Source organism: Electrophorus electricus, chromosome 1, assembly GCF_013358815.1.
Source record: "Electrophorus electricus isolate fEleEle1 chromosome 1, fEleEle1.pri, whole genome shotgun sequence".
Lineage (NCBI taxonomy): Eukaryota > Metazoa > Chordata > Actinopteri > Gymnotiformes > Gymnotidae > Electrophorus > Electrophorus electricus.
The window spans coordinates 12,084,768-12,108,767 of NC_049535.1; the positions used below are offsets into that span (position 1 = coordinate 12,084,768).

General features: G+C 46.0%; 1 protein-coding gene across 6 annotated transcripts in view; it reads right to left on the bottom strand.

Annotated features, from left to right (window-relative positions):
- dock9b (dedicator of cytokinesis 9b) overlaps positions 1-23,916 on the bottom strand; it is a 58,442-nt gene extending 34,526 nt beyond the window's left edge. For 4 of the 6 annotated variants that reach the window (XM_035520668.1, XM_035520594.1, XM_035520709.1 and 1 more), the window contains exons 1-5: positions 6,299-6,577; positions 4,322-4,438; positions 2,676-2,765; positions 822-904; positions 256-325 (exon numbers count right to left, since the gene is read on the bottom strand). In XM_035520668.1, the coding sequence (XP_035376561.1) occupies positions 256-325; positions 822-904; positions 2,676-2,765; positions 4,322-4,438; positions 6,299-6,469 (531 nt within the window). In that variant the 5' untranslated portion in view covers positions 6,470-6,577. Of the gene's footprint in view, positions 1-255; positions 326-821; positions 905-2,675; positions 2,766-4,321; positions 4,439-6,298; positions 6,578-9,579; positions 9,745-23,564 lie in introns of those variants that run through there. The other 2 variants (XM_035520658.1, XM_035520624.1) reach the window with 2 other exon arrangements.
- Positions 23,917-24,000: the final 84 nt, after the last annotated feature.

Sequence of the window (24,000 nt, forward strand, 5' to 3'; positions counted from 1 at the left end):
TGGCCAGCTGTACTGTCCCTCTGCTGAACGAGTCCCTCCGTCTAACTAAGTGATGGGACTGGCACTCGTAACAGGAAGTCTTGATCTGCTTTTGCATCGGGATGTGAGCAAATCAGGATGTCTTCAGTCAGAGGACGGCGTCAGGACGGCCTGCAGGGCTGGACTGGCTTCGGTCCTGCAGCTCTGTCACACCCCGTCATATGACTGAGCACGGCTGGGTCTCTGCAGTGGGTCACAGTGGTCAGGGTAGAGTACCTCGTCTTTGTCTGCATCCTCGTCCACCTCAAACACGTGAGCGGGCAGCTTCTCCGGCCGGGGCGCTATACTGCAGGATGACAACCACAAAAATCACGGTTATATACACACTGGATGTGCCAGAGCTAGAGGGGACATGGAGGACTATGCTGGGGTTTTATCCTGTCTGTCTATTGGTGGACTAGCTCTGTCCTGCTGTCTGTCCATTGGTGGACTAGCTCTGTCCTGCTGTCTGTCCATTGGTGGACTAGCTCTAAGAGTGGAACATGTTCTGGGTTTTACACACACACAGACAGACACAAAAAGTGGATGCGCACATTCACAATAAATGCACACTGGCTGAAAGACAAGAGACTTCTGCACTGTAGGACTGTATTTCTTAACTCTGTGTGCGTGTGTGTGTGGGGGGTCGGGTTGTACGTGTGTGGGTGTACGTGTGTGTGTGTGGGTGTACGTGTGTGTGTGTGGGTGTACGTGTGTGTGTGTGGGTGTACGTGTGTGTGTGGGTGTACGTGTGTGTGTGGGTGTACATGTGTGTGTGGGTGTCAGGCTTTCAGAGCTCATACTTAGGCAGCTGATGGAAGTTTCCAGAGTAGTCATCATACTTGTAGGTAATCACATGCCAATCTGAGCTGTAGGTTTTAATGCACTGTGGGAAAACAACACCAATCAAAATACATACAGCATTTATATATATATAGAAGTTCATCATAAAGATTCTACAGTACACACACACACACACACACATACACACACACACACACACTCACACACAGACACAAACACCCACACAGAGAGAGAGAGAGAGAGAGAGAGTCAGACATGGATTAATACACAACCAGCTATAATCTTAGTTTCTTAACATCTGAAAATGTTTTTCTGAGCTCTCCTGATTTGCTTTTATGAAATGCATGTGGGTTTTTATGAAATGCATGTGGGTTTCTCCTCGTCTGGCATCCCTCCTCTACCCACTGCTGTAGCGTCTGAGGTGCTGAAGGCTCTCTGCCGAGGTGAACACAATCGCTTGGGCTCTACTGACAGACGATCGTTCAGATCTCTGCCCTTCCTAACAGGATGAGGTGGGGACTACGTGCCTGCTTTCTTTCTCTTCAAACACACAGGTGTGACACTAACACTGATATCCTTTACTGTAAATCACAGGTGTGACGCTAACACTGATATCCTTTACTGTAAATCACAGGTGTGACGCTAACACTGATATCCTTTACTGTAAATCACAGGTGTGACGCTAACACTGATATCCTTTAGTTTAAATCACAGGTGTGACGCTAACACTGATATCCTTTAGTTTAAATCACAGGTGTGACGCTAACACTGATATCCTTTAGTTTAAATCACAGATCTGACGCTAACACTGATATCCTTTAGTTTAAATCACAGATCTGACGCTAACACTGATATCCTTTAGTTTAAATCACAGATCTGACGCTAACACTGATATCCTTTAGTTTAAATCACAGGTGTGACGCCAACACTGATATCCTTTAGTTTAAATCACAGGTGTGACGCCAACACTGATATCCTTTAGTTTAAATCACAGGTGTGACGCCAGCACTGATATCCTTTAGTTTAAATCACAGGTGTGACGCTAACACTGATATCCTTTAGTTTAAATCACAGGTGTGACGCTAACACTGATATCCTTTAGTTTAAATCACAGGTGTGACGCCAACACTGATATCCTTTAGTTTAAATCACAGATCTGACGCCAACACTGATATCCTTTAGTTTAAATCACAGATCTGACGCTAACACTGATATCCTTTAGTTTAAATCACAGGTGTGACGCCAACACTGATATCCTTTAGTTTAAATCACAGGTGTGACGCTAACACTGATATCCTTTAGTTTAAATCACAGATGTGAGACTAACACTGATATCCTTTACTGTAAATCACAGATGTGACGCTAACACTGATATCCTTTACTGTAAATCACAGATGTGATGCCAACACTGATATCCTTTACAACTGCACTAATCCCACAGTGTGACATCCCCTCCACATAAACATAAAACACAGTGTTTCCTGTAAGCTCTGCTCTCCAGACCAGTAATGACAATCAGTTATGTGCTTATGGCCATTTAATAAGAACCATATGTCCAAGGGTGCACACAGGAAGGGGCGGGGGAATGTGAGCACGCCTGGCAATGGGCCAGCACACTTGTGGCTGTTTCTGCTGGTGTCTTCGGTGCATCAGTGTGAGGAAATATTTTCTGCTTTGCTGTGACAACAGCAAGGACTACTACACACATCTTCTGTTACACTGCGTGATTTAGGGCTCACACACACACACACACACACACACACACACACACACACACACACACACACAGAAACACAGAAACACGGTGACACCAGAACCACAGAGGTTGCTCTCAGCTCCAGGTGCTTTCTCACCTCCCGGGCGAACAGGCTAGAGGCGCTCTGCTCTGCTCCCCTGGGGACCGTGGGCTGCAGTGTACGTCCCTGCCGTGGAACAGTCGCCATCTGCAAACACACATTCTCAAAGTTGCTAAAAGAACAATACTGGGTTCATCTGGACTATAGCTGGAGTACAACTGGAGTATATCTGAAAGTTGCTGGTTCAAGTCCCACCACAGCCACGTTCCCACTGTTGGGACCCTGAGCGAGACCCTCAATTGCTCAAGTTGTACTCAGTCATAATTTTAAGTCGCACTGGATAAAAGTGTCAGCTAAATGCTGTAAATGTAAAGCTGGAGTGTAACTGGTTGTTCTGATGAACCTTCTAACTATCATCACTGTTATGATAAATGTGATGTCACAGCATAACAAAGCATTTTATATCAAATTAATGTAAATCTGTATGCACTTGTACACGCGCACACACACACACACACACACACACACACACACACACACACACACACACACACACACTCATGTACACAGAGAAACTCACATACAACTACAGATTTAGTCCACCAGGAAGCAAGCCAGGGGGGTTTATGTGTGTTTGTGTGTGTATGTGTGTGTGTGTGGGTGGGTAGGTGATTGTGGTTACTAACACTTTACAAACATTCTGGAAATGATCAGTGACCTGTACCAACACCCTGACGAGATTCTCCACTGCCCTGTTGGGGGAGGTGGTGTGTTAACTTGTTGATCCGTTTGTGTGTGTGAGAGTCTCTCTCACACTCTCATTTGCGTGAGACCAACCAATTCATGTGCTGATGACGAAGTTCCATCTCTGCCCAGCTCGAGAGTTATCCATGCGGAGTATAACTGGAATGAATCAGACATTGGCTCACGGCAAAGCGCGGCGAAGGCGCCTGGCAGCAGCAGTGTGTAACAGCGCATAACACACACCCTACCGTGGCCCTGGAGAACACGATGGTTCACCTAAAGAGGAAGCCATGACAACAGCAGACCAGCGGGTTGCTCTGAGCTCTCACTTTACCCGAGCCCAATTCTCCCTCTCCCCCTCTCCCTCTCTCTCTCTCTCTCTCTCTCTCCCTCTCTCCCTCTCTCTCCACCCCCCTCTCCCTCTCCAACACACACACACACAAAACTAGAAGAAAATTTGAAATATATATATTCTTTCAGCTGCTACACTCAGCGGAGCTGCTGATAAACTCTCCTAACGGAATGTTATTATAACGTTGTTTGAAGGTTCTGGTGGAAACACTGGCCCCTCTATGTACACAAAGCATGGTCCCCACAGCCGGGGCATGACGTCTGCTTCTGTGAGACAGAGCCAAAATCCCACAGAGACTAGCAGAGGTCAGTGTTTCATCAGCTGTGCTAATAGGTTACATGATGTCCTGTGTTCAAAACATCTGAAGATGCCCAAAACATCTGCCCAGAGGAGTCGTGGGGACAGATCTGTAGCACATAAACGAGTGAACTGCACTCGACTGGGCCAAAGATTGATCTGAGCATTTCAAGTTTAGAAACACCAGCCCGGGTAGAGATGAACAAGTCAGACGCATGGTTGGATGAGTGGGAGGGATTATAGACGGAGAGACAGATGGAGGGATGGAGAGGGGGATGGGGCGACGGAGTGAACGTGTGATGGTGTGCACCTGAAAGTCGTCGACGGGGAACTGGAGCATGTCACGCAGGACATCGCTCAGGATCTGTGTCTTCCTCTGCACCAGCACGCTCTCGTAGTCCAGTGGCTCCACCACCTTCGGCTTCACCTAGAAGAACCGCACAAACGCGCGGCATTACACACACCGGAAAAGGAGAACGGAACGACAATCACTTCCCACGCGCAGTAGGGACCGTGTCTGTATGGGAAAATAACCTAATTAATATGTCACCATGGAGATAATGGGAAACTGGAACTGAGCGCGTGCGTATGTGAGTGTGTAAGAGAGCTAGAGAATGAGAGATGTACATGAATGAGCATTGTTTCATTGTACCAGGCACAGTATGCACATAAGCTTTCTGATGGGCTCTGTTATTGGCTACATCCAGCAACAGCAGGCACTGCTGTCCAATAGAAGCCTGTCTATGACAGGACCCATTGTGACCTCAGAACCACACGCAGCCCTGAGTCACGGAACTCTACGGGTTCCTCCGTCTGAGGACTGAGCTGATGCTGCCTGTATTCAAAACAGGCTCTTGGGAGAGGAAGATCCTGACAGTCTCACACACACACACACACACACACACACAGTATTGGATGGGCCCGTGTGTCTCCGCCCTCTGTAGTGAGTTTACAAGTGAGCAAACACAGAAAATGCAACACAAAATTCATTTGGCATTTTAAAATTCATTGCTGAGACTGTAGTGGTTATTTCACCAGTGTACCCATGTGTCACAGCATGTACGTTTACGGGTTAAGGGTCTTGCTCAGTGGCCCGACAGTGGCAGCCTGGCAGTACTCAGACATGAACCAGCAACCTTCTGATTACTGGTCGAGTACCTTGAGTGTGTGTGTTTGTATGTGCAAGAGAACATGTGTGTGCACTGCCTGTCTTGGTCTAGTTCCCAATACCCTTAAAGGAAGGACATCTGAGGTCTAGTGTTGTATTTGCACGGTGCGTCTGGAGAAGGAGATTTAGAAGCGATGTGTGAGGGGCCGTTTAGAGCGAAAAGAAAGTGAACATACAAAAATATGCAAAGTGAGAATTACACACACACATATGCACACCCACACCTCACACACACACACACACACACACACACATCACTCTACACCTCATTTTCACGAGCATGCTGCATATATGTTAAATATCTGCCTTCCTCTTACTATGAAATGACTGGGCGCACTGAAAAATGTTTTTTTACAAACGCATATACACAAGCATAGTGAAACTGTTTACTTAGCACTGAATGCATGTGCAAGTTATCATATGCAAATGAAAGTAGAAGGCTATTTATGTGAGTGTTTGATATGCATGTGCAAGTAGTGTGCGTGTGTGCACGTTTTTCACTAATTTCGCCCTAAAAGGCCCCCATAGCAATCTGTGAGTACCTCGCACTGTCCACCCATTGGTCTGCGTTTGGCTCTCAGTCTAGATTCCATCAGTGTATCTCTAAGAGAGAACTTCCCTCACTCCTCAGACATGACTCCTAAAACCGAACGACCCCAGAGGACCCCAGTGGACTGAGCCTCTGCAGTGCAGTGAGCTCACATACAATTACTGCATTTAGAAGATACCGATACTGTTAAATTCAGTTTTAAAAAATTCTCGTTGAAAATCAAACATCAATTCTTCATTAAACATCAAACCAATAAACAGCTCTCTCTCTCTCTCTCTCTCTCTCTCTCTCTCGACCTCTAGAACTAGCTGACTTTCATAAGGAGGAAACCAACACAAGTATCTAATGAAACTTGTCCATCCTCATGCTAAAGGGAGGTTGCTACAATAAGAAGGAATGCATTATAAAGTTTGCACCTACACACACACACTTAAATAGAGAGCTAGGATTTTGGATAATCTTATGTTAATGTAAGACAATTTAAGGTAGTCTGAAGTACCACAAACACAAGTCACATTACTGTGCTGGCCTGGTGAGTACCAGTTCCAGACCCCAGAGGGTTCACTTACCCCAGCTGGTGGGCCTGACTCTCCTCCCACCTCCATTTCCCCTAGACTCCTGCCCTGCTGGGGCAGCTCACCCAGCACCTCCGTACGGGGGGCCCATCCCCCTCCGGACTGCATGGTACGCTCCGCGCGCGTGTGTAAGGGAGAGTGAGCTGTGGAGCTCCGCCCCAGCATGTCCCGTCCTGCTGCAGGGTCCTGAGAAGGTGAGCCGTCCCTTTCGGGAGGACTGCTGGCTTCCTTGCTAAGTCACGCTCTCTTTCTCCCGAGCTTGCGCTGGTGGTCTCAGACGTTCAGCATGTGGAGTGGTCAGAGCCTGTTGCCGTGGATAGCCTGTTGCCGTGACTTCAACGGCAGCCCCTCCCTCTCACCCCTACCCAAGCAATCTCTTTCACACAGCTGTTCTAGTGCGAGGGAGTGTGTGTGTGTGTGTGTGTGTGTGTGTATTGCGCTGTTGTTGATTAGCATAATATATAAACTGCATTACTCATACGTATTTGAATACAACAGGCATCTTTACTAATGAAGGAACATGTCACTTTGAATATTCTGTCCAACATGGTGGATAAGTACCTGACAATGTCGGTCACGTGACATGGAGGACGATGAGGGCACTGAGAGAGAGTGAGAGAGAGAGAAAGAGAGGGAGAGAGGGAGAAAGAGAGTGAGAGAGAGAGAGAAAGAGAGTGAGAGAGAGAGAGAGGGAGATGGAGGGAGAGTGAAAGGGAAAAAGGGAGGGATTGGTGACAGAGACAGGGAGGGAGAGAGAGGGAGAGAGAGAGAGAGAGACAGAGAAAGAGGGAGGGAGAGAGAGGGAGAGAGAGCGAGAGAGAGAAAGAGAGACCGAGAGAGAGACAGGGAGAGAGAGAGAGAGAGAGAGAGAGAGAGAGAGGGAAAATAATGGAATGTCCCATCTCTACAGCCCACCTGTGCACAATATCGCTGCATGCTGGGAAAGTCAGTCTTTGTTTTCAAACCCAAGTGTCCGTCTGCCTTTTACCCAGACACCTTAGCACTTTTACCCAGACACCTTAGCACTTTTACCCAGACACCTTAGCACTTTTACCCAGACACCTTAGCACTTTTACCCAGACACCTTAGCACTTTTAACTAGTTTTCTTAGAGCTTTCTTTTATTTTTGGAATCTAAAAAAATATTATCAAAACATTATAGACAAGTCATTTCCTTTTCCGTTTCCTTTACACAGCCAGCTGACACACACACACACACACACACACACACACACACACACACTCCTTATCTACGACGGTTTAGTTTGTGGCATGTCCCTAAAAAAATCACTTGACGAATAGCCCCTTCGTTCACGAACGCTCCCGTCACACTCCAGCTAGAGGAGACAGGAGCAGTCAACACTAAAGAGGTCAAAGGTCAACCTTAAGTTCCTGGGTATGTCTCAACAGGCCTCCTAGTACAGTAGGTAGTGAGCACTCATCCATTCTGTAGGGTGTCCCACTGTCAAAAAGTGCTCTAGAGCACCATAAAAACCAGTGAACTTTGCTTCCTAACTGGGCGGTGTTTATTATTTTATAAATATACATTTTATAGTCATTTCTAGTCTCATATATGCCCATGTATCCAGTCCCCAGTGATAACCGGTGGGTTGCCAGCACAGACGATATATATGAATAACGTGTATGCAGCCGAGAGTTGCCAGTTCACTACACACTTTCACTAAATATGAGACCAGTGAGTGAAGACTTCACTATCTGGTCACGTATGAGACTGCAGCCTAAAATAAGGCACCCAGAAGCCCTGCTCAGAAGCGTTACTCCGAGCTAGTTACCCCAAGCTAACTCTTCTCAGCTAGCTTCTCGCAGCTAGTTACTCGGAGGCATGCAGTTGCGCGCGAGCCCCACGAGTGTTCACACCCAAAAGACCAGACGTCCACACACCCAACGCATGCGAACAGGCGTGCGACCCGGTCCCGTCCCCCTCCGCTGACGCCGCTAGCCTGTGTCATCGCGCAGCTTGAGGTAAGGGTAGAAGAGGCTCCTTGGCAGAGGGCCAGGGCGCGGTCCGCAGCCTCCGGCGAAAACCACCCACGTCCACCTCCTCGTCCCACACGCCCAGACCGCGTCAGGCGCTTCGTGGCCGGGCCTGAACCCGCCCGCTCCCCGGAGCTTTGGGATGTTGCAGGCAGTGAGAGCAGCTGTTTCCCACCCCCCAAACACGACCGGTCTGGAAAACGGCGTGAGGGTGGAGAGCGAAGTTACTGTATGACGTAGAACTCTCTCGGAATTATGGCAGGAGGGCGAGCAGAACCAGAGCAGCTCGACGTTCCAAACATGGTGCTTTGCTTTACAAAACTGATCCTAGGAAAGGAATACGCGTATACGCGTGCCGTTCTCTTTATTAGAACCATTTAATAAATAGTACCACCTTATAAGTGTACAGTCTGTGACTCTAGCGCTGTTGTTTTAGCTACACTCCAGCCATGGTCAGTGTCTGTACATGGGCGGACAAACCCAGTACCTTGCACCCAGCAGTGACACTAGTGCATGGTTTGGAGGCATCATCAGGGGTGCTGATTGGTCAAAAGCTGACCAATGGGAGGTGGTGAAATGGTGTGCGTGCCCACAGACAGTAACTGCCAACCTTTAAAATGCACCTGTTAGATAAAGTTAGTACAGATAACTGGTGAGAGCTCAGCACTTCCCACATAAGGGAACTGATCGCTTCTGCAGAGATGGTTGAGGTAATACTGGGAACAGGGACCTGTTGCTGATCTGCTTTTGACATTACACTGTCTTCTGCATTCTCTCTCTCTTTCTCCGTCTCCCTCCGTCTCCCTTCATCTCTATCTTCATCTATCATTCTCTCTCTCTCTTACTCTGTCCACTTTCTCCATCTCATGTCAGTCTCACTGTGGAGAAAAAGGAACACGGCATGGTTAGCTAGTCCTGCATTATTTAGAGGCGCACACACACACACACACACACACACACACGCACAAACACACACACACAAACACTTACAGGCGGTCAGTAAAAGACATATTGACCTCCTGTCCATACACTTTTTGCCCATTTGGCACATGTGGTTCAGACACTCAGACCCACTGCAGACACCAGGGAAAGTGTGGGCTCAGCAGGCTGCCACTACTGACTCAGGATGCTGAGTAACTACGGAAACGGGACTAACATCAGCACAGATTTTTAACATCTCGTCCTCTTTAGACGGAATGCGCAATACACTACAAAAGCATCCACGAGCAAATACCAACACACACACACACACACAAATATATATATAAACACACACATTACCAGTACTGGTGGTGGCGGTGATGACAGCGATTCTCTGCCACTTTCTGTGTGTACGTCTTCTGCTGTCTCCGCTGTTGTCAGCTCAGGCCTACAGTCATAGCCACAGTTCTGGTGTGACAAAATCCGCCAGGTCTCCCATAGGACCACACTCACTGTGCAGCCCATTGTGCACACACACACACACACACACACACACACACACACACACTCTCAATACACCACTCTTAGAGCTCACTCTTCAGGTCCTGCTCTCTGGTGGAGTTTCTTTAGGGCTGCACCAATCTCAGAGCGCTGGTGACCCAGCTCCCAGAACATTGTCCTCTCAGAGGTCCTTCTGCAGGAGTGCGTCTTCCCCTCCTGGACTGCCTCACCCCACCAGCCAGCCGGGGCTGTTGGGATCTGTACCGCTGGGGGTTTCCACCGATGACGGTGCACCTTTCTCTTCCAGACACGCACAGCAAGCATATAAGACAGATTCCCAGAGTGTCTCCAGACGGCTGGAACAGAACCGGAGACACAGCACACCTCCCCGAACGAGGCACGCGTGAGCAGAGAGACAGAGCGGAGCGTAACAGTATTAGCGTCAGTTACGGTCCGGGGTCCAGGAAGCCAGCCTGCCTTGCAGATGAAAGAGCTCGGGATGAGAGCGTGAGGGTTGAGAGAGAGAGAGAGAGAGAGAGAGAGAGAGAGAGCACTCAGAGCAGGGGAGTAGAGGAATCAGCTGATCTCTCTCTCTCTCTCTCTCTCTCTCTCTACATCCCTCCATCTCTCATGCAATTTCCTTATGCTAATGCTCTCTAATGCTCCCTGACCTATATCTGACAGCATGGAAGCACTATCCAAGTCAGGTACAATCGGAAGACACACACCCACACCCACCCATACACACACACATGCGCGCACACACACACACAGAACACGCATCTGTCATATACTGTGCATATTAATATTTCAGCAGGGCACTGACACACTATTTCAGACTGGATTACTCTGGGATAGGCTGTGTGTGTGTGTGTGTGTGTGTGTGTGTGTGTGTGTGTGTGTGTGTGTGTGTGTGTGTGTGTGCGCGCGCATGTGTGTGAGAGAGAGACTAACATTCATTTGCTGTGCTGAACATGCTTCAGCTGCACTGGCAATTCGCTTTAAATTAAATGTACTATTTACTATTAAATAGTGATTAAACAGTTTTCATCAAACCCTCACAGGTTATGAAAGCCGCACATTAAGGGTCGCACGTGATTTGAGGGAGAATCTGAGCTGATTACACCGGTGTGCAAGAGAGACGCATTGGCACAAACAGCCAAGGACTTTCCCGTATCAGCGGAGTTTATTGTTTCAGAGCTGCCACCCCCCACCGTGGACGTCTTGGAGGAGAGCCACGACGATGACCGAGCTGATCGGCTTCCAGAGCCACCACAACCCCGTGAGGACTACACACTGTTTTCCATCTCCACTTCCACCTCACCCAACCGGAACCATCCAGGAACAGTTCAATCAAACCGGTTCCTCCTACTGCCTTATTTCCCCCTCCACCTCTCAGACCCTCCCCCCCACCCTCATTTACTGCCTCACCTCCCCCTCCACCTCTCAGACCCTCCCCTCCACCCTCATTTACTGCCTCACCTCCACCTCCACCCCTCAGACCCTCCCCTCCAACCTCATCCCCTCCACCTCCACCCACCATCATCTGCTGCACTGGAAGAAGGCACCCCATTCTCAGGTAGTCGACCACACTGATGTTCTTCGGGTCCCTGCTGCTACACTGATGACGTCAGCATCGTGTCAGATGCTGTAAATGTGTCCAACCCGCTGTATGTAAAACCCGAGCAAACAGCATTTGAAGCAAAACACACAGGTCACCAAGTTAGATCTTCCCATAATCTTGACATCGAACCTAATGGAATAAAACTGATCAAAACCTCTGCTGGAGTCTCCTGATCCTTTTCTGGAAGTGCTACATTCTTTATTTTTGTGGACATTCTACCATTTGCTTCATGCACCTACAGCAAATGTTTTCTGTTCGTTTTCTTGGACTGAGGGCAACTAAACAACTTTTATATCTTTGATAACAAAGACTAAAACTTTCTTCTTATGGCTCAGTTCATACATGAACGGCAGGGATTACTTTGTCGAAACAGTAAATAATGTTTCTGAAAGAGTGCCAGTGAATTGTGGTGTCCCCCAAGGTTCGATGCTTAGGCCTTGCTTATTTAACTTATACATGCTTCCTCTTGGCAAAATCACAATATTATGGGCCAAGGCTATATAGACCATACACAGATTCACTTAGCCCTCTCCTCAGACAACTACAGTCACCTCCACTCGCTTTGGAAATGCCTTGATCATTTGCCATAACTTACTGCAGTTGAATAAAGATAAAACATGATTATATTTGGCAACAGCGATGAGATGCACGGACTGTGCTCGAAAACCATCAAATCTATAGAGCTAGCTTGTACCCTTGGAGTACTAATAGGTTCTGGACTCTGTTTCAGCAGTCACATCAAATCAGATACTAAATCTGCATTTCATCACCATATGAAACAAGATTTCTTGACTAAACCATGGATGGCACAGAGAGGCAGACCTCAGCTGTTCTGCAGCTTTCACATGGAACCAGTTATCAGAATATATAAGAAGAGTCCAGACACTAGATTTTACATAGAAACTCAAAATGTCCTTTAGACTCAGGTTAAACACTGTTCTTATTTAGCCTGGCTTTAGACTCAGGTTAAACACTTCTTATTTAGCCTGGCTTTAGACTCAGGTTAAACACTGTTCTTATTTAGCCTGGCTTTAGATTCAGGTTAAACACTGTTCTTATTTAGCCTGGCTTTAGATTCAGGTTAAACACTGTCCTTATTTAGCCTGGCTTTAGATTCAGGTTAAACACTGTCCTTATTTAGCCTGGCTTTAGATTCAGGTTAAACACTGTCCTTATTTAGCTGGCTTTAGACTCAGGTTAAACACTGTCCTTATTTAGCTGGCTTTAGACTCTGGTTAAACACTGTCCTTATTTAGCTGGCTTTAGACTCTGGTTAAACACTGTCCTTATTTAGCTGGCTTTAGACTCTGGTTAAACACTGTCCTTATTTAGCTGGCTTTAGACTCTGGTTAAACACTGTCCTTATTTAGCTGGCTTTAGACTCTGGTTAAACACTGTCCTTATTTAGCTGGCTTTAGACTCTGGTTAAACACTGTCCTTATTTAGCTGGCTTTAGACTCTGGTTAAACACTGTCCTTATTTAGCTGGCTTTAGACTCTGGTTAAACACTGTCCTTATTTAGCTGGCTTTAGACTCTGGTTAAACACTGTCCTTATTTAGCTGGCTTTAGACTCAGGTTAAACACTGTCCTTATTTAGCTGGCTTTAGACTCTGGTTAAACACTGTCCTTATTTAGCTGGCTTTAGACTCTGGTTAAACACTGTCCTTATTTAGCTGGCTTTAGACTCTGGTTAAACACTGTCCTTATTTAGCTGGCTTTAGACTCAGGTTAAACACTGTCCTTATTTAGCTGGCTTTAGACTCAGGTTAAACACTGTCCTTATTTAGCTGGCTTTAGACTCAGGTTAAACATTGTTCTTATTTAGCTGGCTTTAGACTCAGGTTAAACACTGTCCTTATTTAGCCTGGCTTTAGACTCAGGTTAAACACTGTCCTGATTTAGCTGGCTTTAGACTCAGGTTAAACACTGTCCTTATTTAGCCTGGCTTTAGACTCAGGTTAAACACTGTCCTGATTTAGCTGGCTTTAGACTCAGGTTAAACACTGACAATGTCTTGAGGAGAGATATTGCTATGAAAACATAACTGGTGACTTTAAAGAGAATATCTGATTACATTAACCCTTTATATATAAACAAGGCAAACTATTATTATTATTATTATTATTATTATTGTTATTGTTATCATTATTATTATTATTATTATTATTATTATTATTTACTTCAATGAAGTAAACAGACCGAGTGAGGAAACCAGTCTATTACATAAGAACAAATGTTCATGAACCCATGAATTTGACAGATGACCAGGAGCAGGGATACATTCAGTAGACACAGGGGAGCCATATTCAGATCCCAGGGTGTAAAGCACTGATCACTTTATGCTGGTTCCAGATATGCATGGTTCCGTTAAAGGTTCTGATCTGCTTTCCTTGTTTTCCAGCTTTCAGGGTTTAAGAAGTACAAAAAGCGACTATTTGTAGAAATGAACTAGCAGCTTCTGAGTGTTGATTGGAACGAGAAGTTCTTTGTTTCGTGAAGCCAAATTTCTTGGCCAGGAACATTAAGGCAAATGTAATACATCTACCAGGAGATGTTTCACCTGGGAATACACCCCCGTCATGATGTGCTACACCGTCATCACAGAGGTCTCATGCTTCTTCTCCTCAGTAATGTTCCTCTCATACGCTCCACGTAGGACACGTCGGCCCGTGCCTCCTTCATGCTCCCAGAGGATGAGGTCTGGAGCTTTGGGTTTGTTGTTTTGATGCGAATCTGGATTTAATTTCAGATCTGGACATAATCCCAGGAGTGCTGAGGTTAGAGGGTTGCTGGAATGGGGAATCCATCTATCTCTCTTTCTCTCTCTCTCTCTCTCTCTCTCTCTCTCTCTGAGACCCATATACTGGCTCACAGAGGTGACACATCTTACAACTCTTTATACATCACACATCTTGTTATGTTGTTACAGTCAAACAAGTACTCAGACACAGAAATCTTTTCTAGAGGAAATCGATTTTTTTTTTTTAAATTCACATTTAAATGACATGATGATGCAGACACAGGCGAACTTTTGAACACCCTCACACACAAAGATATGAGCATTTGGCAACGATCTGTACAAAAGAACGGAGTGTGATTTTATTATTTGAGTAATTTAAACAGAACAGGAGAGTGAGGGAGAGAGGGATAAATGAGAGAAAGAGACAGAGCAACACAGACCATAGATCACTGACAGACCAAACGGTTCAATATCAAAGAAGTGCAACATTCTACTAGTGTCGCTGCAGTGTGAAGAGTGGGCTCTGCTGCCACCTACAGGTCGATTACGGCACTGGTCCTTACGTGCTGTCTGCAGCATGTACTGATCTGAAGTCTGTTTCCAACACATGCTGCAGGCAGGCTTTGACACTGTCTCTCAACACTGATCACCAGCCTGCAGTGTCCGCTGACACGTTCAGGCTTCCCAGACTCACACTACACCTGAAGCCTGGCCTGGAGCGGCCGTGGTGCCGACCCGGATGTGGGCCGATCAGGCGTCAGTCCACCGCTTCCATTGGCTGAATCACAGACCCGACTGGACTCAAGGCCCAACATGAAAACCCGCACTTTTTTTTTTTATTTCAGTGATTTATTTCCACGTAAAAAACACAAAACTGAAAGAAGTTCATTGACCATCTAGAACACAAACATATTTCGCAGGCTGACACACCAACATGGCAACAATTTTCTCCTACAGACAACAAAACAAGACGGCATTAAGCCCACCACTCACACAAGTGATTTCACGTCTCACTAGATGCTGAACTCACTGTACACATTCCATGCTCTTCCTTCTCTCTTCCCGTCACACGATTAAACTAAAGACACATAACAGTCCAATTAAACACCAAGAAAAGGAATCAGACACAAATAATTCAGGGCTTTCATTTCCTCCCAAGCATGCGAGCTTTGAGAAAGTCCAAAAAGAACAAACAGTTCACATGTGCTGGTGCCGGGGAGGACCTCCCGCTCAGTCCAGGAATAACAGCCGCACTGGAAGCCCACTGACAGCCCTGCAAAACGGCATTCCGCTTCCAAAATCCCAGGAAAAACCCACACACGCCAAAACATTCTGTAAACTAGTCTGAGCTATAGCCTCGGTATATACTTGACATCTCTCTCTCTCTCTCTCTCTCTCTCTCTCTCTCTCTCTCTCTCTCTCTCTCTCTCTCTCTCTCTCTCTCTCTCTCTGAGTAAAGGAAAAAATGACGTCGGAAGGACAGAGTGAAGAACGGGGGTAAGATTGCCGCATGGGAAGTGCAACTCTGGAATTTGCCTGAAGTGAGAGAAACAGACAAAGGGAAAGAGGTAGAGAAAAGAGCGGAAGACATGAACAGAGAGAGAGAGAGAGAGTAAACGAGAATGAAAGACAGAGTAAGACAGATAAGACCGCAGAAGGTGAAAGAGTTTAACTTTAAAACACCACTTTTCTATTCACTGGCAATAAAGTTGTTTTTAATTGAACTGAATTAAGGAAGAAAGTGAGAAATATAGACGTGTGTGAGAAGTGCGTGAAATAGAGAGTGAGAAAATGAGAGTGCGTGCCAGTCAGGGCTCCCGGGCGTGGGAGAGATGCGGCAGCACCAGTGTGTCAGATAATCTTATGAGGATTATAATACGAGACAATCTGCTCCAGCACAGGGCAGTAGAGGGAAAAGATGGATACAAAAGATGTGTGTGTGTGTGTGTGTGTGTGTGTGTGTTACACAGCATAGGACTCTGTGTGTGTGTGTGTGTGTGTGTGTGTGTGTGTGTGTGTGTACACAGCATAGGACTCTGTGTGTGTGTGTGTGTGTGTGTGTGTGTGTGTACACAGCATAGGACTCTGTGTGTGTGTGTGTGTGTGTGTGTGTGTGTACACAGCATAGGACTCTCTGTGTGTGTGTGTGTGTGTACACAGCATAGGACTCTCTGTGTGTGTGTGTGTGTGTGTGTGTGTGTGTACACAGCATAGGACTCTGTGTGTGTGTGTGTGTGTGTGTGTGTGTGTACACAGCATAGGACTCTGTGTGTGTGTGTGTGTGTGTGTGTGTGTGTGTGTGTACACAGCATAGGACTCTGTGTGTGTGTGTGTGTGTGTGTGTACACAGCATAGGACTCTGTGTGTGTGTGTGTGTGTGTGTGTGTGTACACAGCATAGGACTCTGTGTGTGTGTGTGTGTGTGTGTGTGTGTACACAGCATAGGACTCTGTGTGTGTGTGTGTGTGTGTGTGTGTGTGTGTACACAGCATAGGACTCTGTGTGTGTGTGTGTGTATGTGTGTGTGTGTGTGTGTGTACACAGCATAGGACTCTGTGTGTGTGTGTGTGTGTGTGTGTGTGTGTGTGTACACAGCATAGGACTCTGTGTGTGTGTGTGTGTGTGTGTGTGTGTGTGTGTGTGTGTGTGTGTACACAGCATAGGACTCTGTGTGTGTGTGTGTGTGTGTACACAGCATAGGACTCTGTGTGTGTGTGTGTGTGTGTACACAGCATAGGACTCTGTGTGTGTGTGTGTGTGTGTGTACACAGCATAGGACTCTCTGTGTGTGTGTGTGTGTGTGTGTGTGTGTGTGTGTGTGTGTGTGTGTGTGTGTACACAGCATAGGACTCTGTGTGTGTGTGTGTGTGTGTGTGTGTGTGTGTCTGTACACAGCATAGGACTCTGTGTGTGTGTGTGTGTGTGTGTGTGTGTGTGTGTGTGTGTGTGTGTGTGTGTGTGTCTCTGTGTGTGGATATAATGCTATATTTGTATGGTTATTAAACATTAAACTCCAAACCCATTAACACTCAACCTCATACTTCAACAAAATGCAGCAAAATGTCACATGTTGACATTTCCAGCTGGATAGTGTCAGTATGAAAGTTCTGAAGCTACGTGAGATGTGGATAATAAGGACACGGCCAGGCCAGGCCTTTAATGCACTGCCAAATCCTCCCCTACCTACCAGCATGGCACACACATGCCTGCGTGCGTGTGTGATACCATATGAAGACAGCAGGAAGTTTGAAAGTATATGATACATCACCACAATCCACACAGAAATATGAAAACAACTTCAGCCTGGCAGGTTTCTCTGTAACCACAGTTAAGTGGACGTACACATCATCCAGACCACTGCCCTCATGAAACTATCGGAGACACTGGACACCTGAGTGAAGAGGCAGGTGTGGAACTGAAGAGGATGGGCGTCTTATTCCACAGCTACCCTGGAGAAAGAGATGTTGGGTAGAGTCTAACTCCCCCTACCCCCGCACCCGTACTCAGAAGGGCCAACTTCATATGTAGTAGCACTGCAGTGGACCAGTACACCACTGTACCCGTGTCCCAGTGGTCAGTGTACCACTGTACCCGTGTCCCAGTGGTCAGTGTACCACTGTACCCGTGTACCAGTGGTCAGTGTACCACTGTACCCGTGTACCAGTGGTCAGTGGCAGCCATTTTGCCTGTTGAGTGTATAGCTATGTCAATGAGATCACAATGTTCACTCTACACTCTGTTCACCATTAGATGAGATCACTCTTCATTCTATACTTTCTTCACCATTAGATGAGATCACACTGTTCACTCTACACTCTGTTCACCATTAAATGAGATCACTCTTCATTCTATACTTTCTTCACCATTAGATGAGATCACACTGTTAACGCTATGTTCTACTCACAGTTATATGAGAACACTTCACTCTACACTCTGTTCACCATTAGATGACCTCACACTCTTCACTCTGTTCACCATTAGATGAGATCACACTCATCACACTACGCTCTGTTCACCATTCTGGGCTGCACTGAGCTAGAACAACATCTGTCTTTTCTTTGTAATCAAGACCAGAACAGAGAGAGACAGAGAGACAGAGAGACAGAGAGAGAGAGAGAGATCAGCAGACTGAAGCCACTTCAGCTCATCCGTTCATTCATAGCCCTTGTATACGACTCTTACACTAACAGACCACAACGCACACGTCATTCAAACCCAGCTGGGTTATCACCCATGCAACAGCCAGAGGCAGGCCTGGGCAACCTGCCACTACTCATAGTCAAAGTCTTCACATCTAGTAGCATTTATTTCACACGGACAGATACAAGTTGAGCAAAATGCAATAAAATGCATTTTGTAGCCCTTTTGGCATTGGCTAGTCAATTCTGTAAATCATCATTGGATGCAAACTGGATGCAACAGACCTTAACTGACCTGCATGCCTGGAAATACCCCAGTGCCTATGAAGCCCCAGTCAGCTGGGAATCAGTGGGACTTACAGAACCAAAGCGGTCTGCTAAGTCCCAGGATCTTACTCAAAGTGCTGACTGCAAAGCACTATGGGACAGACTTACACCCAGACACAAGGCACACACTCTCCCACTACCAGAGAGCACTACAGCATAGCAGCAGCAAGAACTCATGCTTGAAATCGCAGCTATACACTACCAGCGAAGGAAAAGACTTCCTTTGTCCTTTTTATACCTTCCCTGGGTGGAAAGATTGCACAATATATCTTTTTGCTAACTGGTATCACAATACTGTGACCACGATCACAATACTGGCCACAGAGGGCTACAATATATAAGCTGTGTGCGAACCTCGTGACCAACTTCAGATGTTCTTGCTGAATGTTCTGTGATAGCTGAAATTACCGATACAAACGTGGGAACTTGGCATAGGGGCTTGAACAAGCAACCTTCCGATTACAAATCAAGTGCCTTAACCACTGAGCTACCACTGCCCCTACAAAGGTAAAGCATCGGGTTCAGGTGACCTCAGGTGACCTCAGACAGCTGTACCACAGCACTAACAACAGCCCTATAGGCTGACAGAGGAAATGGACGAGGATGGGGAAAGCACTGAGAATCAGACAGCCACCGCACACTAAACCTGCCTGTCTGAAACATCTTAAAACAAGGGACATCTTATCCGTAGAGCACACATCGGGCTAAATTCCGTTCTCATGGGAGAAAGGGAACAAATACTTTCGGCAAAATGCGATTTTTTATTTATGTTGTGTACAGAGTTTTGTAGGCTACCACATACTTACTACACTGGATAATGTAGAGTCTCCTCAGAGTGAATAAGGCCAAATTATCACCTTTTCAACTCCTCTCAGCTCAGCAAGATCTCAGCCCAATCACATGGAGTACATCTTCACCACAGGCCTAGACCAGCATAAAGTATGTGTGTGAATGTGTGTACTCTTGAGTGTGTGTGTGTGTGTGTGTGTGTGTGTGTGTGTGTGTGTGTGTGAGACAAAGTGAGACAGACAGAGAAAGGAGAGTGAGAGAGAGCAAATAGAGAATTAAGAAAAAAATAAAAGCTCCACCAAAACTACAAAACATCTCTAACTTATGATGAGTATCAAGATGGAGGTCGGACAAATTTTCCACAATGAAAAAGCTAAAATGAGCCTTGACAGATTTTCCAGCAGCTGGCTATAGGGACGTCTCAACCATTTTGACAGAAATTGGCAAGAGCCACAGTACAACAATCTAACAAAGACATCAGATACGCAGCTACCTAAACACTTCAGCTGAATAGTGGGTTGAAGGTCATGCAGAAATGACTTCTCCGCAAGCAAAGGTGGAAAATTCATGGAAAATTCATCTTCCTCACTAAAGGATTTAGAGACATTTTCCAGAGCTTAACTTTAAATAGAGTAATTTGTGGCCAGTGATTACAGGAACTCTGCCGTGGAAAAAAAACTTCCAATTCCATGACAACATCCAGTTATTAAATAAAAGAACAATGACCCTTAAATTAAAAACATGACGCAAATCCAGAAATATCTGTACACACTGCATCATAAAACCAGAAATATCTGTACAGTGTGTATCTTAAAAGGACTCACAAGCCACTTGCTTAAGACAGCAGTCATTAGGAATGCTGGTGAAACACAGACAGCCTGCATAGAGAGGTCATGACCTTTATATTCAAGCGTTCACAGGTCTCCTCTGGCTGCCAGTGACACACATGCAGCCTTTTTTAGCCGAGTACAGCACAAAGGTGCCCGAGTCCTCCCCACGGGGGGAGGGTGGTGTGAACGTTCCGCTAGAGCCCGCGTCATCTTCTCCACACGGCACAAGGGCATCCACGCTGGCCAATCACAGGTCGGGTCTGGGTAGAGCAGGGGCAGGGCTGAAACCTCATGAACTTCATGAACCTTCATTACCTCAAGCGCAGGTAATGAAGGTTCATGAAGTTCATGAGGTTATCGGTTAGACGCATGGCAGACCACTATGCAGCAGATATTGACATACATGGATAAAATGTTTCCCTTTAGGGGTTAATACTTACACTAACGTTACATGAGGAGGAAAATATTTACACTTCAATGCAAACCGAACAGGCCGTTTAGATTCGAGACAAAATCTGTCCGATATTTTTAGAGAAGGGTCCAGTTCATCTCGAAGAATTACGAAAATGCCATGCAATTCCTAAGCCCAACGGATGCTGCTTATTGGAATAATATGTAATCCTACGATGGATCGCAATCCAGTAATACAGAGATGCAGCAGTCCCCGTGTCCTTTATCCAGTCCGCAGGACAGGGTGAGTTAAAAATGGATCACACACCCAAGCTGCCTTCATCCATAATGAATGGAGTCAGATTTCTCACCAGCAAACATGTCCCGCCCTGCGCCGGCACAAGCCGAGGGGGTTACAGCGTATGACAGCTAAAGCAGCCGTCATACACTGGACAGCCAACATGAGATGATAAGACAGAGGCCGGGTGTGATGTGGAGGGGTGGTACTTAACAACACATGGGTTCTAAACAATGCATCAAATCTACAGGCTGCAGAGTGATTCTGAATCTCCGGCGTAAACACAACCATCCAGATCATGAAACTACATTTCAGAGTTTCCTTCTATGCGGTGTAGACACAGCACCTGTTCTCGCTCTGGTTAGTAGTTATCTTAAAGCAGAACCTGAAATGAAACTGGTTTTGGTAGTTTTAATAAATTGAAACAGAAATGCAGAATGTCCTTGCTGGGGGTATAATATTCATCCTAATACAATATTTTACTGATTGTAATCATATTACACTGTATTGTATTAAGGTGAAATTATGAAATCGAGGCTTTACACAAATAACAATTGTATCATATCACATTTGTACAGTTAACAGCCTTCAGTACACACACACACACACACGCGCGCGCGCGCACACAGAGACTCAGACACAAACATACAGACACACACACATTTACATTTAAGGAACATGAAAGGTGTGTGTGTGTGTGTGTGTGTGTGTGTGTGTGTGTGTGTGTGTGTGTGTGTGTGTATATTGAAGGCTGTTAACTGTAGCATGTCTGTATTGAATCTATAACACATTCAAGCTTCTGGACGTTCACAGTCCGTGCGTGTAAGGGTGCACAAATGGAGAAAATGGAATATTATAATTAAGCAATGAATATTTAGAGAACTCATTTACATGCCAGACATCTTTGCAGTTCTACAGCCCTAATGACACAAATCTGATAGAAATGTCTGTGTTGCTGAGATCCACAGATCTGTGCTGGAGATCCAAGCAAATACAGCCCAAACGCTGCCTTGTCATGCGCGTACACACACACAGTGTACATTACTGCATACTGTAAATACTGTACATTGTGGTGGTGTGTTCTTGCCCCATGCTTTGTGCATTGATTCCACAGTTGTCAGTAACATCAGTGCACACGTGACCTCTACTCTGCTCAGTAGTTTCCATCAGACCAAAGCAAATTCCTGTATCAGACAAGCACTGCTGAGGAAAAGTGATTCTGACTCTGACTCTGTGTCTGACTCTGACTCTGACTCTGATTCTTACTCTGACTGTGACTGATTCTGAATGTGATGCGCACACACACCCACTGCAGGAACCTGTCTGACCCACTGTTAAAGGCTCATTTCTAGCCCAGTCTAAACATACATTCTTCTCCACTGTCCTCAACACTGGTCATCTCCGATAGAGAACACACACCACATTAATGTTAGTGTGAAGAAACCCTCATAACAAGTAGAGCAAATTTGCATATTTGTTTTCTATTCAGTGATTAAGTTCAGATCTGGATCACTAAGCCAATGATAAAAAAGCTAAACATCTAATCTGCAGCATGCATGATGACATCGGTTAGACACTCAGACACTAATGCACGTCTATCTGTTACTAACTGAATACTGAACCGATTAAAAGTCCCACAGATCTGAGGTCAGCGTGCAACGCTGAACCCCCCCCTCCCCACAGCCAGTGGAAGCACAGAGATCAGGCCAGGTGCGGAGAACTCACAAATGACTACAGTTCTTCACAATAGTCACACGTCAGATAGAGGTACTGCACAACCGCACAGAAATATATCGCCATGAAGAAAAGAGTAGAACTCCTACCAAGCAGTTCCTGACCACCAACTTTGTGGAACTACATTAAATTACAATTAAAACATCTAATCCAGTGAAGTAATTTTACAATGATAATAATAATAATAGATATATTAATCTCATAAAATACAGCGCAGGTCTGATTTTGTGCTTTCTTGTGATTCTTAACAGCGCCAACTCAATATCAATGGAATGACCCATCATTTTACTGGCAGGTAATAGACCCAAAGATTTGGGAATATCAAAGGTCCCGTATCTCCATGTCCTGATTTCTGAGAGGAAGAAATGCAGCGTCATTCCTAGTCTCCAGAACAAAGAGCGGGATCGCTATTCCCACTCACTACCTCTCCAGAGAGTGACAAAGGAGTCCAAATACATGTTCCATTTTCACCTGACACACACACACACACACACAGGCACAAAGACTGAAGATCTGTTAAGTGCGACTAGACCAGACTAAACATGCCTAGTTGAAAAAAAGTCATACCAAGAGACCCTCGGTGCCTAAAGGTTCTGTCAACAATTTAGTGCAGAAAACAAACAATTATAGCAAAATTATTATTCCACCAGGTACAATACACTCACATAAATTAGCTTTTAGTAATGTGAATGATACCGAATCCAGTGTAACTAAAACTAAAACACTAATGATTTTCTTTCTGAATATTTATTAAATTTTGGGAATCTTCTGGCACAGTTGCAGGTGTCAACGTGTCAGCGTTCTACAGTGTAAGAAAAGTACGATATAGAGTAAGATACGGTGTTCGCGTTATAGTTGCTTCTACTGGCGTTTGAGTTGCCTGTGCTGAGGCGCATTGGTAACGGCGCGTAAAAGGCGACAGCCTAAGGGTGGCCGTTGTCTGACGCATGCAGACGTTGAACATCTACTCACCACAAGCACCGAGGTCCTCGCAACCTCGGACGCGCTCTGCCGCAACTCGGCGGCTGTCCCCGGTTTGCCCAGACCGCGCGTGAACTTCCTCGTCTCCGACTGGGTTGCTGAAGTCATCGCTGCGCACGCGATCTTGCGTCAAATTGGTATGAACGCTCTATGAACACATTTTGACGTAAATAAAAATACGCACGCCCCAGAGGACAAGCTTTCGTTGGCAGGCACGAGGACGCCAATTCTGATTCCCCTTTGCAATCTACGTTACGCCACGGTTTCCCCCCTCGCGCCAGAGTTGCGGTTTTCGTTGGCGCTGCTGGAAACCGCCGCGGTTGAAATGATGCGTAAACGAGCCCGTGCCCCTGTGCCGTTAAGATACGCTACTGCTGCCAGTTCGGGGACCCCGAGCCCTTCTCCGTACCAGCCTCCGCTCGCCCGC